Here is a 17,296-nt window from a genome sequence, read left to right as displayed (position 1 = left end):
ACCACAGGCCAGAGCCACAAGCTGATGCCCCTGTGGGTGCCATCCAGCCCTTTGCCAGGGTGCCCGCAGGAGGAAGGTAGAATCTCAGGGACTCCTCCCCGGTTCCAGGGTAACCCAGGAGCCCAAGGAGCCGAAAGCCAAGGAGGCCAGGGAGCTGGCACGGTGCTGGATCTCACTGATCTGGTCCACACCCCCTATCCCAGCCATCTGGATGTGTTGTGGCCTGGGCCATCCTCTGCCAGCCCTCCAGGAGGCTCTGTCCAGAACTTGCCGCTCCACAGCCACATGCTCTGCACGCACACACCTGCGTGCACAGGCACACACACGCGCACAGAGCAGGGGGTTTTCAGGAGCCCGGTGTGGGGGTGGCTGAGGGGGCGCTCTGTCTAGGCTGGGAGAACTTTCCCTGGAGGAAGAGCCTCCAGCCCACCATCCAGCCAGAGGCGGCCTCTCAGGGGATGTGTGTCCCCCTGCAGGGAGAGGAGGGCCTGGGGACACTGTCCTGGTCCCTGGGCTGAGAGGAAGCAGGGGAAGCCCCCCCTCGGCTGCCCTTATTGCCCCAAGTGCTGCCCATTCTGCAGCTTGGTGGGGTGGGGGAAGGGGTGTCAGGCAACGCTGCAAAGCAGGGTGCAAGGGCGTGGGGCCCGGCAGACCTCCCTGCAGCACCCTCACTCCCAGAGGACCGCAGAAGGGCCTTGGGGGGCAGGGGGGAGCCTGCAGACACCCCACTGTGCTGGGTGCCCACCCCCAGGATTGGGCAGCAGTGGGGGAGAAGGGCTGGGCGACGCTGAGCTGGGAAGGAGCTGACGGTGGGGAGAGAGCGCCCCGGGCCAACGGGAGGGATGTGCAGGCCTACCTGGCAGGTGTGCGCTGGTGGGGGGCAATGGGGTTCCCGGGAGGACCGGGGAAGCCCTCTCGGCGGCTCGATTCAGGGTTCCCCCCAGCTTCTGCTTAGGTTGCTGCAGGAGCCCCGGCTCCCGTTGGGTCCTAACGTCCACCCGGCTAGCTGGCAGCCGACTCTGTCTTCCCCCTGCCTACTGGACCAGGTCAGTGGGCACAAGGGTACTAAGAAAGGCTGGAGAGGCAGCCCTGGAAGGGAGACTGGCCCTGGATCAAGGGCACGATGGGAACCAGGAAGGATTCCGGCTCAGAGGCAACCAACTGCTGAATGACTGGGGCTGAAGACAGGAGGACAAGGGACTAGAGGCCGCAGAGGGAGTGGGGCATGGGCTGGAGGTGAGGCTAAGGTCTCTCTCCCTCCTTCCTTCCTTCCTTCCTTCCTTCCTTCCTTCCTTCCTTCCTTCCTGAGTAGCCAGCCCTTCAGGTACTGAGAACTCAGGGACAGGAACACGCCTTTGTCCTGGACTTCAGACTTACAGCAGCCCCCCAGCTTGCCCCACTCACTGTTCCTGGACCCAGGAGGCTGGGGGTGAAAGAGTTGATTTTCAGTCAGGGAAAAGGGCACAGTAACATAGATGGCATCCAAGTCTCATCTCCTTAGGCTGTGGGGGGGGGTATGTTGGAGAGGGTAGGGGGCATGCAGGTGAGAGTCCCAGTTACACCCATTACTAGAAATGGCCTGGCCTGTTGTAATCTTGCACTCCGGAAGGCTGAGGCAGGAGGATCACCACGAGTTCAAGGGCAGTCTGGACTACCTAGGGAGAGCCTGTCTCAACCAGAAACATGAGCTGGGGATTTTGCTCAGTGGCATAAGCACCTGCCTGGCAAGTAAGAGGTCATGAGTTTGATCCCCAGTCCAAAACAAAAATAAAAACTCAAAAAATCAAATCAAACACAAAACAAAACAAAACCTAGAGATGGTGATGGCCAGAAGATAGGATGTGAAACCCAGAGGTCAATCAGTACCCGACCCAGCTCTCAGTAGGGCCCTAAGCCTTTTTTTTTTTTTTTTAATCGGTACCAGGGATCGAACTCAAGACTGCCTGCTCGCAAAGCAGGCACTTATGCTGCTGAGCTAAATCCCCAGCCCCAAGGGCCCTAAGCCTTTATGAACAAAAGGAACTAATCTGTTTTGGGCTTTTTCTTGCCTTTTTTGGTGGGGAGGGGAGGTTACCAGAATTAAACTCATAACCTCACACTGTAAGGTGCCTGTGCCACTGAGCTATATCCCCAGCCCTTGTTTTTGTTTTTTTGAGATAGTCTCTCTCAGTAGCCCAAGCTGGTCTCAAACTTGTGATGATCCTCCTGCCTCAGCCTCCCAGCACACTGGGATCACAGGCATGTGCCCCCAAACCAGGCCTGGCTGATGGGAAAACATTTTGCAAGGAGAGCTGCACGTTATCTCCTGGAGCAGAGCAGAGTAAGTGTCACTGGGCAAAGGCTGGATCAGCAGAGCAGCCTCTTCTTAGAAGGCAAGAGGGCACTAGCCACCTCTCTACCCCTTTCTGTCTCGCAGGAAAAAGCAGGGGCCGGGGGACCTAGACCGTGAGGACCTGGGAGGAGGCGTGGGTGGAGCCGCGGGGTGAGCTCAGGTCAAGCCTCTCACCCCCATGTGCCCGGGTTCTCTCCCAGCTGTTAAACAGGGCTCTGGTCCTTCCCAGGCAGTTAATGAGTGTTTACAGGATGGCTCAGGGCCTCAGATCTCAGCTGGGCCCCGCTGCGCGGGTGCTCCGAAGCCCTGGGAGGGGGCTGCGTGCAACAGGGGAGGCCGGGGGCGGACGCGCTTGTAAACTGAGGAACAACTGAGCTGGGTGCGCAGCCGGCTGCCACAGGATATCCTCGTGCCGGGGACAGAATCACCCCTCCCGCCCTAGCCCTAACCGCCACCGTCGCCGCCACCGGAGGCCGAGCCAGCCGGGCAGCTGGTCTTCATTAACTGCAGCGCTCGCCCCCTACCGGGAGCCCGCGTCTCCGGCCGGCTCGGGTGGGGGCTGCGGGTGTGTCTAAGGGGGTGCCCTAGTCCGACCTTGCAGCGGGCTCTGGGCTGGGGGTGCTGCGCCGAAGGCCAGGTCACCTCGGGCTGCGGAGAAGTCGGCGCGCACAGCCCGGCCCGCCCGTCGGAACTGGGAGGGAGGTAGGCGCGCAGGGGTGCGGGGTGCGGGCTGGAGGTGGGGGAATTTAGAGCAAACAGCGGGAGTGAAGTCAGCTGGACGGAGGCCTAGAAAAGCCCACACCCTGGGGCCAAGTCTTCCTCCCTCGCTCTCCGCGCCAGCCTTGGCGAGGCCCCAAAGAGGAAAGGCCCTGGCCGCCCCGCCCCCACCTTTATTAAATACACATTTTATCTCCCAGCATCTTCATTATCGTAACCGAAGGAGACAAGCGGTGCATGGTGGCAGCCCGCGTGGGGTGCGGGGAGGGGAGCGGCGGCGCACCCTGCTCGCGAAGTGCTGATGCAGCTCTTTCGGGCGCTGTGGGAAATGGGGGCGGGATCAAAGGCGGCGGGACTGATTCAGAGCCCAATTAGGGCTTTTTCCAGCCCGCGCTGCCTGCGCTTCTCCGGCGGCCGCGGCCTTTTCCCCCAATTAGTTCCTCCCGCAGGTGCCTAGGGGCCGGGCTTGGAAATCAAGGGGAAGCCGCGGGTGCGCACCCTCGACCCTATGGAATGTGCCTCCCTGCGCCCTGAGAGCGCGTCCCCCGCAGTAAACTGGCCCCGAAGCTAAGGGGCAGTAAACCAAAGGTGGAGTCCTCCCTGGTCCCGTGCCAACGTTCAGATGGGCACCCCATATGCCGGCCACAGTAAGACACGCACCCCAAAGCCAAAGCTTCCCGAAGCAACATGGGAGATGTCCGGGAGGCAGGACTCGGCTACCTCGGACAAGGTGGTGGGGACGCGGAGGCCCATGGATGCCCCACTGCTGCTCCCAGAACCCTCTTTTTTTTTTTTTTTTTTGGTCTTTTTCATTTTTATCGGTACCAGGGATCGAACTCACGACTGCCTGCTTGTAAGGCAGGCGCTTATGCCGCTGAGCTAAATCCCCAGCCCCCTTTTTTTCTTTTTTTTGGTCAGAACCCTCCATAAGGCTGCTCCCCCACCAGCACAAGCCACCAAAGGCCTTTCCTCCACTACCCACAAGATTGGTCTGTTTATCTGTCCACTGCACAATTACTCAGTACTCACTGGGTACCTTCATGCTGGGGACAGACACAAATGTAAAGGGGATCTGAATTTGGGGGCTGGCAGAAGGCTTGGTGTGCAGACCTGGGTTCAAACCTGAGGATACTGGAGACCCTCTGTCGGGCCTGTATTTCCTCACAGTAGTTAGGGAAGAGCTCTCAGTAATTTCGGAAAAGGCAGCCTAGGCCTGTCATACCATATTTCCACTTTGTTTTTTTTTTTTTAGGGGGAGGAGGGTACTGAAGACTGAGGTGGGGCCTCTGCGCCGAGCCCCTCCCCAGTCCTTTTATTTTTTATTTTCAGACAGGGTCTTGCTAAGACCCCCAAGCTGGGCTTGAACTTGCAAGTCCTCCTGCCTCAGCCTCCTGCAGCGACGCCTCATATGGCAGTCCACCTTCAGCAGCACTGGTGATGAAGTGCAGACTTTGCTGCACCCAAATCCTTTTCCATGGCCAGTAATAAACACTCCACTCCTCGGAAGCACAATCTACTTAAAGATAAACCAGGACGCAGCTGAGGAAGAATGCAGGTCAGCACCTCTGCCATGACTCCATGGGCAGCAGTGCAGAGTTCTGGTGAAAGCTCTGACCCACAGACCCATCCCACCCCTCTGCCTCCACCCACTGGGCTTCAGCAGCAGGGACCCCTCCTCCTCCTCCTCCTCCTCCTCGGCCCTCTGAATTACACTTAACACTTCGCTGACAAACCTATAGCAGCTTTTGCTCCCAAAAGGGCTGCAGGAGCCAAGTGGGACTGAAGTCTGCTTCACGCATCGCTGCTGGAACCAAGCCCACCACAGCTGCGGAGTCCTAAGAGCAGCGATGACCTAGAAATGGATGGTGGGGGAAGTGCAAGAAAGGAGACCGGAAAACCAGTACCCAGGAAGCCCTCTTTCCAGCAGCAAGAGAGGAAGAGGCCTCGGGGGAAGCCCTGCAGGCCAGGGAGGTGCCACGGTCACACCACCCCCTCACCCCCGCCGGGAGTCCATTGGAGCCTGAAGCAGGGAAGGCGCCGAGCCCGGTGAGGCGGGGCGGCTGCTGGCTGGGTTCCGGGCAGGCTCCCGCCATGGACTCGGGCAGACAGCAGCTGCCCAGTGTAGAAACAAACTGTGAAGCAGTCACGTCTCTCAAGGCTGCAGCATCCCATAAAACGTAATTTAAGTCAAGCCTCACATCTGTTCCCAATCCCGCAGTTCCCTGCTTTCCATCAGCCTTCAGACGATGCCATGCTTTGCCTTGGCTCTCTAGCCCCACCCCGCCCTGGCACAGGGCCCGAGATGGGGGGCCCCATGGGCTCGGTGTTTCTTTCAGGGCACTCCCTGCACCACCTGCTGCAGCAAGGATCACTTTTCAAGGGTGCGGTGGGCACTGAGGCCTGTGCATCACTGGGCTACGATCAAGTTCCTGCAGGGCCATGTGGGTCAGGCACAGCCTGGGACCCTGGCTCTCCTGGCACCTGAGCGAAGGGGAAAGGCGACCTCCCCAGGGCACACCACTCAAGGCATCTTCTCTTCAGGGCACTCACCCCGTACTCTGCAAACAGGGCTGTTGTGGTGATGTCTTCTGGTGTCCCTGCCAGAGAGGACCCGGGAATGTACACATGGATGTTTATTTAATAAGACTGGAGAAACACACGCTCAGACTCCCCAGCTGAGCAGGGCTACTCCGACACCACCACAGGGATCCAGGCTCACGAGATCACTGAGCTCTCAAAGACATGGTCACATAGACGAAGGATGCCATTGGAAAATAAATATATTCACAATCCATAGTTACAGTCCCCTTATCTCCAAAATTCAACATGTCCTTAAGAGTGTCACAGCATCGGGGCTGGGGATTTAGCTCGGCGGCATAAGTGCCTGCTTTGCAAGCAGGCAGTCGTGAGTTCGATCCGTGGTACCGATAAAAAAGAAAAAAGACCAAAAAAAAAAAAAGTGTCACAGCATGGTCTCCGGCAAGGGTCACATCGAGAAAAGGAATTCCCTGACCCCAGGGACACAGCTTATTTCTTTGGATCTGTCTGCTCCTTCTGACCCCAAGTCCTTAGCGAGTGATGTGACGTCCGAGGGAACCTAGCAGTGGGTCCCCCACGGCACACGAATCGGTCTGCTTGCAGAAATACTGGTCAGAGACAGGCAAGCGGGAGAGGTAGCGCATGTAGTTTTAAAAGGATCTATTACACGTTTATGGTAAAAAATAAAGAGGACCCAAAGCGATTGCTCTGCACTAATACTCATGACTAAAATTCCAGTAAAAAGGCGGCACTGGTCTTCAGATCCGAGTGTGAAGCATTACAAGGAAGCCTCGGAGCTAGAGAGGGAGCGGACACTTCCAGGCAGGACAGAGGCGGCATCAAGGCAGCCCAGTGGCTAAGATATTCCCAACTAGCGCTCGGTCTTTCAGGGCATGCTCTATTTCCTTCTCTTCGATTTTCAAAGACACCTGGAAAGAGAAGGACGGTGCATGATGCAGAGCTCCCAAAAGCAAACTGTGGTCCTACTGAGGCCTGCCCTCTCCCTGCTCCCATCAGCGCCACCTAAACCCCACCCACTAGAAAACAAATTGCTCCAGCGCTGGGGAGGCTGAGGCAGGAGGATCGTTTAGAGTTTGAGACCAGCCTGAACTGCAGAGCAAGACCCTGTCTCCAAAAGAAACAAAAAGAAAAACCAAACTGCCTGTCTACTTGTGCTGTTTTTTTTATCTTATTGGGCTGTGATGGCAAACCTTTCAGGGCTTCCCATGCTACAAGCAGCAGGCCCTAGGTTCCCTGCCGCTGCCACCACCACGGCCACCCTCAGGGTGCTTTACCACCGAGCGGCAGACCCACCCCCTGCGTTAATTTTACTTTTGAGACACAGCCTTGCTAAGCCGCCCAGACAGAATTTCCATTCCCGACCCTCCAGGAGTGCTGGGGCCCCAGGCGTGCACCACTGTGCCCAGCCACTGTGCCCAGTTCACCGGTGGCATTGTTTCTGAACCTGCAGTTCTCTGCACCCCGGAGAGAGAGGCAGGTGGTTGGCTGTACCTTTGTGAAGCGGGTCTCCTTGTTTTTCTTTAATCCTACAATGCCCCTGGACTCCAAGAGCCCGGCAAGCGACAAACACTCTGACTGGTCCACAGCTGCCACCTGCTGTCTGCGACAGACACTGCTGTAGGCTTCGCAGAGCTGGGAGGAAATGGGGAACAAACACTGCTTAAAAGTCATGTCTCTCATTTCTTTTTAATCTTTTTAAAAATTTTTAATTTAGGGGGAAGATTTTTGAGACAGGATCTCACTATGCAGTTCAGGATGGCCTCAAACTCATGGTGATCCTCCTGCCTCAGCCTCTCAAGGACTGGGGTGACAGGTGTTTACCACCACGCCCGGCTGTTCCCACACACCGAGGCACACAGAGCTGCCTTTTCTATGGGGCCAGCATTTATTCTTACTGCCCAGCCTCACCTGTGATTCCCATCGGCTGGGTGCTAGGCCTTCTGGGAAAGACCCGTCCCTCGGGCAGAGTTGGACTCCTCCACCTGTGAGGTGGACTCACCTTCCCCAGTGTGACCTCTCTGACCTTCAGCTGCCTGGTCAAGAGCAGCAGGGAGCAGACCAAGATCTTCTGCTGCAGAGGGAAGGAGTCCTGGGCTCCGTCTGTGCCTGGGGCCATCCTGTCACCATCCACTTCGGAAATAACCCGGGCAACATGAGCAAGACCCACACACTTGGGGACCACGGCCTCCGAGGTTGAGGGACCTGAGGACGGAGCAAGAGGAGCACTGTTAAACTCTGAAGAGAGCAGGAAACCCGGGTGATGGATCACACGAAAGCGAAGGGGAGTGGACTTGGAAAACAAGACTAGACAGGGAGCTGTGAAGAATGAGAGGACCTGAGATAAGTGTGGCATCCACCCCTCGGCAGCCCTGGGCGGCCTCCATGTGACCCTGGGAGTGTGGTCCCCTCACCCATGCTGAGCTGCAGGACAGAAAGACTTCAACCTCGTGGGGCAGCCCCACAGACAGCGGTCATCTCTGGGCCAGCCAGAAGCCGTGGGGGACCAGGGCCTCTCTGTCCCACAATTGTTACCCAATCTCACAGGGCAGAGCGGGGAGGGCTGTGCACCTAAAGTCACTCCTGGTCCCTGCAAGGGGACATTTTGCTCCCGATGGGATGCTCCAGAGATCCAGTAACAGCGACGGAGATCGAACTCACAACCTGGTGCCTGCCAGGCAGGTGCTTATGGGGCTGTGCTAAACCCCCTGCTGAGTAACAGACTCCTATCGGAGGTCCATTCTAGCTCCTCACCTAACACCAACACCCACTCCAGCAAGCCCAGCTTGAGTGGTCATGGTTGTCTAGCCAGCTTTTGTGTGAGTATCCTCAGCCCAGAGCTCCCTGCATGCTCAGAAAGTCCCCTCTTTTGTCCAGCTAAAGTCAATGTCCCTATGGGTCTCTGGAGCCATTAAAAACTAACCTGGGCTGGGGTTCAGCTCAGTGATATAAGCACCTGACTGGCAAGTGCAAGGCTGTGAGTTCGATCCCTGGTACCAAATAAAATGAAATGAATAAAAACCATCCTTGCATGCACCAGAACTCAAGAGATGAGGGGCCCAGCAAACACTAGTGCCTGCCTGTAATCCCAGCAGTGTGGAGGCTGAAGCAGGAGGATCGACACAAGTTTGGAGCCTGGCCTGGGCTCCACACTGAGTTCAAGGGCAGGCTGAACTATAGAGCAAGACCCTATCTCTAAAACCCAAAATTCAGGGACTGGGATTTAGCTCAGGGTACAGCGCTTGCCTGGCAGCCTGAGGTTCAAAGTTTGATTCCTGCTACCCTCCCTACCCAAACCAAAACCAAAAATGAAGCCCAACGAGGCACAGTGACTTTTAGCAATGTGTGGATCGGAGGGCACAAATGAGCTAAATGTCACAGACAGGCGAGGAGCAAAGCACCGTGTGTGCCACCACGGCCCTGTGGTCCTCACTCCTCCCCCAGCGCTAACTTGGCTGGCTGTTTCTTTGTTCTTGGTACCAGGAATTGAACTCAGGATTTTGGAATTGCCAGGCAGGCGCTGCATTGCTGAGCTACATCCCCAGCAAGCACTATCAGCCAGCAAGGGCACGAAGAGAGAAGCCATGCGGTCGGCCGCCCTGTATCCGAGATTAACCCGGATGCTAACCAGGGTGAGCCTGGCCTGCTTCCCCATCTGCCACAGAGCAGAGAACAGGGCTGGAGGAAGGAAAACCCTTGCTGCTTCCCAGCCCCCAGTTTGTCGTAGCAGCGCCCCCCGGGCCTGTCTGAAGCTAAGTGCACCTGGATACTCACTCAGAACCCTCCCCCTCACCTCCTGTGGAGCAGAGGTGCTCCAACCATGGAGGCTTAAGAGTACGTTCAAGGTAAGATCTAAGAGGCTGATCCGAGGCACTGGGGCGCCTGGCCCCGCAGCGCTGCCCAGGCCTTCTGTCTAATAACGCGTGGACGATATATGGGAAGGCGTCAGGACTGGGGTGCAGTTTACTACATTCCTTTCTTCTTTCCACCGCCTGCCTCCCTCAGGCAAGTGAGGCTTCCATTCATAAAGGAAGACAGGCCGGGTGTCATTCCAGCGCTCTCGGGAGGCTGAGGCAGGAGGGTCCTGGGAATTCAAGGCCAGCCTGAACTGTATAGTGAGACCTTGTCACAAACAAACAGAAGACAGGAAGGAGATAAATACTCACATTCTGATAATGGCTTGAGGAGAGTCTGGCTTTTGACATCGGACTCTACAATTTCAATTGCTCTCCTATAAAAAAACCCCAAGTTTTCACATTAATTTAGGCTGAGCGAAACCAAACCCCACATGGAACCCCCAGCTGGAGAGCAGGCACCCACGGCAGCCTCCGCGCAGAACTGGGTCAGGTCTCAGCTAAAGCGGACTTAATTGTCTTGAAATAATTCATGGGCCGGAGCCCAGGGAAACCTCCACACTGTGCGGTTCCCCCATGCAATGCCAAGTAGGTCACCTCCCATGGCCACCAAGCCTGGGGTGAGGACAGACAGACATGCAGCCTGCCTGGGCGGAGGTGGGGAAGGGCGCCCCCTGCAGGCTGCACCAGGGGGTCCCCAGGGCCACTGGGCTGGGCTGGCTGTCCAGGTCCCTGAAGGAACGGAATTTTTCTAAGTCAGGCTCACACCATCAAGTGGCAGGGACCCCCCCCCCCAATCCTCTGCCGGTGGAAGCCAGTCCAGGCATTTGGTCTGGCGCCAGGGGAGGGCGTGCAGGGGCACAGCCAGTGCCATCATATGGACCCTGTGCCCCCACCAGGAGGAAGGAACTGCACCAGTTGGCTTGGAGGCACGGGAGGGAAGGAGTAGGAGGTGGGGGTGTGGGCCACCAACCGGAGGGAGTCAGGGCGCCCACAAGGGAAGGGAGGGAGCCAGAGCGTCTGGAGGCAGGGAAGGTTCAGGTCCATAAATAAACCTGCTTGAGCCCCACTAATGGAAAAGTAAACCCGAGCCTTCTTTAATACAAATGTAATTAACCAATCTATAATCACCGCGGGGAGCCCCGGCGACGTCTCATTTATCCCCCTCCTGTAGGTAATGGGCTGATCACGTCCCAGACATTAGCGCAGAGGAGCCTGGGATCCCCGCCGAGCAGCCCTAGAGGCAGAGGGCAGCCTCTCTTCCGCCTCTTCTTTCTGCCTAAGAACGGCCTCTGCTGGGGATGCCAGGCTCACCTGCACACGTCCAGTGCTTTGCGGACGTCACCGGACACAGCGGAGACCTTGCGGGCGCAGAACTGAATGGCAGCGCTGTCGAGGACCAAGTCTCCAGCCACCTGCGGAGGGGACATGCAGGGTGGGACCTGGCGGGAAGGTCCTCTGTGTGGTTTGGGTTCTCCCCATATCCTCCCAGGGACCTCAACACTGGATGGGCTGCTGCTAGGGTCTCAGCCGGCCCTGTTCTCAGAACCGCACAGCGGTGGGGGTACCGCTCAGCACACAGCGCACTCCAGACCTGACCTGAGTTCAGTGTGCGGTACCACAAAATAAACACATGCCTGAATATCTGAGTTTTCAAGTTTTAAGAATCTGGTAAGCATGTGGTAGAAACGCTGGGATGGAAAGGAAAAAAAAAAACCAACTGGGAAAGAAAAATTTCGTCAGGGGTGGCAGCACATGCCTGTAAACTAATCCCAGCTACTTGGCATTAGTTGGGAGGCTGAGGCAGGAAGATTCCACTTCCAAGGTCAGCATGGTTATCTATTTATTTTTTATTTTTATATTTTTGGTTCTGGGGATCAAACTCACTGCCTTGTGCTTACCAGGCAAGTGATTAAGCCACTGAACTAAATCCACAGCCCTGGTTACCTACTTATTATTGTTTGTAATGTATAAGGTTTATTTAAGGGATGCTACTTTTAAATGTGGAGATTTGAAAAAGTTTTTCCCAGGGCTGGGGATTTAGCTCAGTGGCATAAGCACCTGCCTTCCAAGTGCATGGTCATGAGTTCATGTACCGATAAAAAAAGAAAAGAAAAGAAAAAGTTTTCCCCCAGGTCCCCAGGGTGGAAGCTGCCAGTCCTCGTGCCACTAGGCAGCCACTGTACTGCCGGGGTACATCCCTCTATTCCTCCTTTATTTTGAGACAGAGTCTGCTCTTAACATGAGCATGGGCAACTTAACATGAACTTGAATACAGCAAAATAAACTAAAAATGGGCTGAGGATGGAGCTCAGAGCCTCCTGAGTCCTGGAGTTCATTCCCAATCCTAGGAAAACAAACAAACAAGAAACAGCTGGTTCCTTCACAGGCCCTAGATTTCACAGACCACTAAGGAAACGGGAGTAATTCCTCCACCCCCGACTTTGCCTTTTTCTTTTTGAGACAGGGTCTCATTTTGTAGCTCAGGCTGGCATTGAACTCATGGTGATCCTCCTGCCTCAGCCTCCAAAGAATGCTGTTGTGTACCACCACGCCCTGCTTACCTGCTGCAGCCGGTCCTGCAGGATTGTGGCTATCTGAGCCCTGGTATACGGCGGGAAGTGCAGCAGCCGTGGCTGACAGCCCTCTCGAGCATGCAGCCTGGGCAGGGTCCTCTCTGTGAGGTCCAGGGTGTTGGCAACTCCTGTGGAAGGCATGAAACATGCATAGCACCGTCAGGGAAACCAGCCTGACAGACGCTGAGCTCCAGGCACGTGGGGGACAAGGGACAGAGACAGGACGGACTGAATCGGACTTCTGGGCAGATCCCAGCGCACCAGTCCCCGCCCTTAGCCCCCGCTGAGCTGCACACCCCTTAGAGCGCTGGAGTTTGCACCACAATCGTGCAGAGAAGTGGACTCCATGCCCAAAAAAGCCTGCTGTTTTTGTTTTTGTCTTTTGGCTGACAGGGTCTCACTATATCCTGCAGGCTGTCCTTGAGCTCACTCTATGGTCCAGGCTGGTTTTGAAACCATCATTTTGAGACAGGGTCTCACTATACAGCCCAGGCTGGTCTTGAGCTCGCTATGATCCTCCTGTCTCAGCCTCCAGAGTAAGTGGGACTATAAGTACAGAACACTGTACCCTGCTCATAGTATTTTCCCTCAGACCTAAGAAGACTGATTTGCTTTAGGGTAAAAACATTGTCCTGTCATAGTAATTTCCCTAATTTGAGAAGAAAACAGAAAGTGAGTTTAAGAAAACTACAGTCCATAAACTAAAACTGCATGCATGTGATCCCAGCACTAAGGAGGCTGAGGCAGAAGGCTCTCTGAATCCAAGGTCAACGTGGGCCACAAAGTAAGTTCAAGATCAGCCTGGGCTACACAGCAAGACCCTGTCTCAAAAAACCAAACAAATAAATAAACTGAATTTATTCAACAAAAACTTCAGAAGCACCCTGCCCTGCTGACCCCCAGACTCACCAATCAGCACCAAACGGGAATTTTTGAGCCATGGCCACTCGAACAGCGTGTACAGCACATCCTGGCCCCTGCTGTCCAGTTGGTCCATCTCATCCAGCACTAGCACACTGCAAGGGAAGACGCACCATTAGACCATGGTCACCTTCAGGGCCCCACGTTGAGGGCAGTGTGGGGATTACATCCTGGCCCATGTCTAGTCACTGGCAGGAGGACAGAGAGCTCCCAGTGTGTACATGCACAATCTGGGGCTTTTCAAACAATTGCCTTATTTTGTCTTGCTATGTAATTTAGGCTTGTCTTATAACCCAGGCTGGAACTCGTGGTGATCTTCCTGCTTCAGCCTCCTGGGTGATGGGATGACAGCTGAGTGTCACCTGGCTCACAAGCAACAAAAGACATTTTCCCCCAAATCAATCAGTCTACCTATTGTTTGAGACAGGAATTCATCCTGTAGTCCAGGCTGGCCTCAAAGTCACTGTGCTCCTCCTGCCTCAGCCTGCTGAGAACTAGGATTACAGGCAAGCGCCACAACTTGGCTTTGTTCAAATTTAAAAGTAGGAAATGCCTGGGGATTTAGCTCAGCAGTATAGGAAGCTACATTTCTTTCCTTCAAGTTTACCTAAACAGCTCTCATAGCAAACACAGTGTTGTGTTCTTTATGCAGGCCTCGCCCCACAGCCTTGTGGGAGGAGCACTTACATCATGGGCCCCTTCTCCACAGTCATCTGCTTCTCTAATTTCCTCATCATGTCCTTCCCAGCTGTCCTGGATGCTTCTTCCGGACAAATCTCCAGAGCAATAGCTGGGAAGACCGCCTGGGCGCTCCGCAGGGCCATGCAGTTCAGCAGGATAGTTTTAAAGCCTTTCCCTTCCTTCTAAGAAAACAAACAAACAAACCTGGAAGTTGCTGCAGCCTCAGAGAAAGAGTTGATGAGACTTGAGATGTTTTGGAGAGGTGACAGCATTGGAAGAACACAGAAAACGTTCATTCGGCAAGTTTTTTTTTTTTTTTTCTTTTCTTTTTGAGACAGGGTCTCACTATGCAGTTCAGGCTGGCCTTGAGCTCACAAGGATCCTCCTGCCTCAGCCTCCGGAGTGCTGGGATGACAGGCATACATCATCACACCCAGCTTGGTAAGATTTAGACAACTGACACTGATAAGCTTCCCTGCAAGGAAACCCTCCAGGTCCCTGACCCCTCCACCTGAGCCCCCGCCCTCACCTTGAAGTCCTGTAGAACCCGGCTCAAGCAGGCTGTTTTCCCTGTCCCGGGTGCCCCAGAGAGGTACAGACTGCCAGCCTGCTTCCTGCAGATGTGCTCTCTCAGGAAACCCCGGATGACTTCCATCTCAGCTTCCCTGGCTGGCAGCCGGTCAGGGACAGCTGTGTTCAGGACCAGCTTGGCCTGCTGGTAGCAAGTACCTGCGCCAAGAAGATGAAAGTCAGTTTATTTATTTAGGTACTGGGAATCAAACTCAGGACCTTGTGCCTGCAAGGCACAGGGAGCTACAGCCCCGCGGAGGGCAACTGCCAAACACCCCAGAGCCTCAGTGTCCCCAGCTGAGCTCCCAGCCCCGCACCTTCCTGCTTGAATAGCCTCAGCCGTGCCGGCGCCTTTTCCAGCGGCCGTGTCTGTGTCTGCTGGCCCCCGGCTGGGCTCTCCTCGCCTTTCCTGACGGCAACAGTGGGGGACACTGGTTTGTTCTGGTGACCCCTCGCTCGATGGCTTCTGCTGGGCGACTTAACTGTCAGCTGATCGTCAAATACCAATCGGCGTCCCTTCGGGGTACGTGAGCGAGGTGGGCCGTTCTCTTTCCTGCCTTGCTTTGGTGGGGAACAGGGATTGAGGTGGGGGGTGTTGCAGAGGTTGTCCTCGCCTGGAACGGGAAAGTCAAAATGTGCTCGCTTACTGGAGGCAAAGATGCGTACTTCAGGAAAACGGCAAAGCCCCGCCTCACCTCATCAGCGCAAACACGACCACCAGATGGCGCCACTGAGTCCTGCAACAGGTGGGTTTCCTTCTAGACTGCTCTACACCAGGTTCCTCAACTTTTGCAACATTGTCACTTTGGATTGCATAGTTTCATGTTGGGACAGGACCTGTTGCAAGCGCAGTAGGGTGCTTACCAGCCCCACTGGTGTTTACCTGCTGTGCCAGCAGCAAGCCCTCAGCTGTGATAACCAAAAATGTCTCCAGCCCAGACCACTCCCCACTAAAAACCTCCGCTCAGACTTGCAGTGGTGATGCCCAGCTCTCATTCCAGTTGCTCTGGGGGATGAGGCAGGAGGTACACAAGGTCAAGCCTATCCTGGAGAATTTGGCATGACCCCGTTTCAGTGTAAAAAGGGCAGTAGGGTGTAGCTCAGTAAGAGTTTGCCTAGCACAGAAAGAAAACAAAACAAAAATGGGAGCAGGTAGGGAGTGGGGTGACTCAGTATGTTATGTGCACTTATCAGCCTGCCAGAATGAAACCCACCAAGCTCCACAACCAATGAGAATTAAAAAAAAAAAAAAAAAAAAAGATAAGGCGGAACACATGCTCCTGGGCTGAGCCAGTGGTAGCTCAACAGTAGAACGCTTGCCTGGCAAGTTCCCAAGACCTGGCAAGGTCTGGGCTTGATCTCTAGCACTGCAAAGAAAAAAAAAAAAAAAAAAAAAAAAACAGAAAAACAAACAACAAACAAACAGACCCTCATTCTAGGACAAAAGAGCTCAGAGCAGTCAGAAGGTGATCCACTAATTTCACATACATGGAGGCAAAGTCCATATTGCATAACTGCAAGGTGATTTAAAACTGAAAAAAATAAAAACCAGATGTGATCATGCACTCAGGTCATCCTAGCAGTCAGGAGGCTGAGGCAGGAGGATCCCTGCAAGTTTGAGACCAGTCTGGGCTAGAAAATGAGCTCAAGGCCTGCCTGGATGGCAAAGTGAGACTCTGTCAAAATAAAATAAAATAAAATAAAATAAAATAAAATAAAATAAAGTTCAGTATTACATCACAACTGAAGACCACACCTACGAAACAGTTCAGAAAGTGATCTCCCTGAGTGGCTGAACGCTGAAGTTCAGTATAAGCATTCAGCAACCATTCCGAAAAGAAATAAAGGGAACACAGACTGTGGACGTCACTGAACTTAGGTCTCGCAAAGGGCTGATGTCTTACTGAAATCAGAAAGGTGAAAAACTTGTCACCTACCCAGGCGCTTTCTGGGGCTGAGCGGCAGAATCTTTGCAGAGCAGGGTGTAGTCTGCACATTTGTTGGCACCAGCTGAGCGTTCCTAGAGTTCTGAGTTTTGTCCAGTGTTCGAGGTAACTTCTTTTTCGGAAAACGGATCATAGTCTGTGCCTGGGATCGGGTTTGAGGCATGTCACTGGCCATACAGCTGGATACACAGGATCTGGCAATCTGTAAAGATGTAGATATGGGGGCTAGGGATTTAGCTCAGCAGCATAAGCGCCTGCCTTGCAAGCAGGCAGTCGTGAGTTCAATCCCTGGTACCGATAAAAAACGAAAAAGACAAAAAAAAAAAAAAAAAGATGTAGATATGAAGAGCAAGAGACAAACATAAGACTTATTTATTTAGATGCTCAGCATTCATTCTAAAAGTAAATTCTTTTGTTTTGGCATTCAGTGGCCACACCAAAACCGAAGCAGTAAGAGCTGGCACCTGTGGTCTGCCCCGCTGCTGGAAGCACTTCACGCCTTGTCCCCTGACATTCTGTGCGACCTTAGAGGTGGGCACTGCTATATTTTTATTCCCGCCTTGAGAAGCAGGGTTTCTGCCAGGGGCCCAGATTCTTAACCACTTGGTCTTGAGCGTGCACTAAATTCACCTTAAGTAACTTTGTGTGTGAGTCAATCCTGGGGTACATTCCCAGCTCTTTTTACATTTTTTATTTGGAGACAGGGTCTCCCTATGTCTCCCAGGCTGCGCTGGCAATTGTGATCCTCTTGCCTCAGGCTCCCGAGTGCTGGGCTGACCGCTTCCAAGTGCCTCGCCCCGGCCCCGTTTAGCCCACGACCGCCACCTCCGCAGTCCCAGCCCGATTCGACCCCATCCCACCGGAACCGACCTGACCCGGGCGGACCTGAGCTTCTTTCCGTTCCCAGTACCAGAACCGTCTCCTCGCGAGTTTCTGCTCCTTCCAGATGCTTGGGCGGGGTCGACTCGCGGCAGGGTCCCTCGCGTTTGGCGTACAGCCTCAGCACTGTCCACAACGGGCTCTCGGACTCTACACCTGCGGCACCAAGCGCGGCTCGCGCCAAATCTGCACCACCAAGGTGTTCCCGCCTCGCGCCAAAACCCAGCCAAGCTTTTGATTGGTCGCTGAGCCATCGCCGCGGGT

At 54.6% G+C, this 17,296-nt stretch overlaps 2 protein-coding genes and 1 long non-coding RNA gene across 6 annotated transcripts in view; 1 reads left to right on the top strand and 2 right to left on the bottom strand.

Moving 5' to 3' along the window:
- Positions 1–972, bottom strand: part of Rara (retinoic acid receptor alpha) — a 40,945-nt gene extending 39,973 nt beyond the window's left edge. The window contains exon 1 of one of the 2 annotated variants that reach the window (XM_003466940.5): positions 857–972. The gene's annotated coding sequence lies outside the window, so the exon portion shown is untranslated. The remainder of the gene's footprint in view (positions 1–856) is intronic. The other variant, XM_063251506.1, reaches the window with a different exon arrangement.
- Positions 973–2,584: 1,612 nt separating this feature from the next.
- On the top strand, positions 2,585–5,521 carry LOC134476553 (uncharacterized). Its single transcript, XR_010048337.1, has 3 exons — positions 2,585–3,034; positions 4,379–4,604; positions 4,808–5,521. It is a non-coding gene; the product is annotated as an uncharacterized LOC134476553 (long non-coding RNA).
- A 146-nt stretch (positions 5,522–5,667) lies between these two features.
- Cdc6 (cell division cycle 6) lies at positions 5,668–17,196 on the bottom strand. 3 transcript variants are annotated; one of them, XM_023563888.2, is made up of 12 exons: positions 17,024–17,196; positions 16,145–16,355; positions 14,525–14,821; positions 14,167–14,366; positions 13,644–13,819; positions 12,945–13,051; positions 12,024–12,163; positions 10,774–10,874; positions 9,772–9,836; positions 7,608–7,810; positions 7,100–7,240; positions 5,668–6,516 (listed from the first exon to the last, which is right to left on the bottom strand). In XM_023563888.2, exons 2-12 carry the CDS (start codon positions 16,326–16,328, stop codon positions 6,427–6,429), a joined length of 1,704 nt encoding a protein of 567 aa, XP_023419656.1. In that variant the 5' UTR covers positions 16,329–16,355; positions 17,024–17,196; the 3' UTR covers positions 5,668–6,426. The 3 variants fall into 3 exon arrangements, with proteins under 3 accessions (XP_023419656.1, XP_063107572.1, XP_063107571.1); XM_063251502.1 differs by having other exon boundaries at positions 13,644–13,816; XM_063251501.1 differs by having other exon boundaries at positions 17,039–17,179.
- Between the last annotated feature and the right edge of the window lie 100 nt (positions 17,197–17,296).

This window comes from Cavia porcellus, unplaced genomic scaffold (genome assembly GCF_034190915.1).
Source record: "Cavia porcellus strain 051 isolate PalLab524CR breed Dunkin Hartley unplaced genomic scaffold, mCavPor4.1 scaffold_6, whole genome shotgun sequence".
In the NCBI taxonomy this organism is placed as follows: domain Eukaryota; kingdom Metazoa; phylum Chordata; class Mammalia; order Rodentia; family Caviidae; genus Cavia; species Cavia porcellus.
This window is presented reverse-complemented; position numbering and strand designations above follow the sequence as displayed.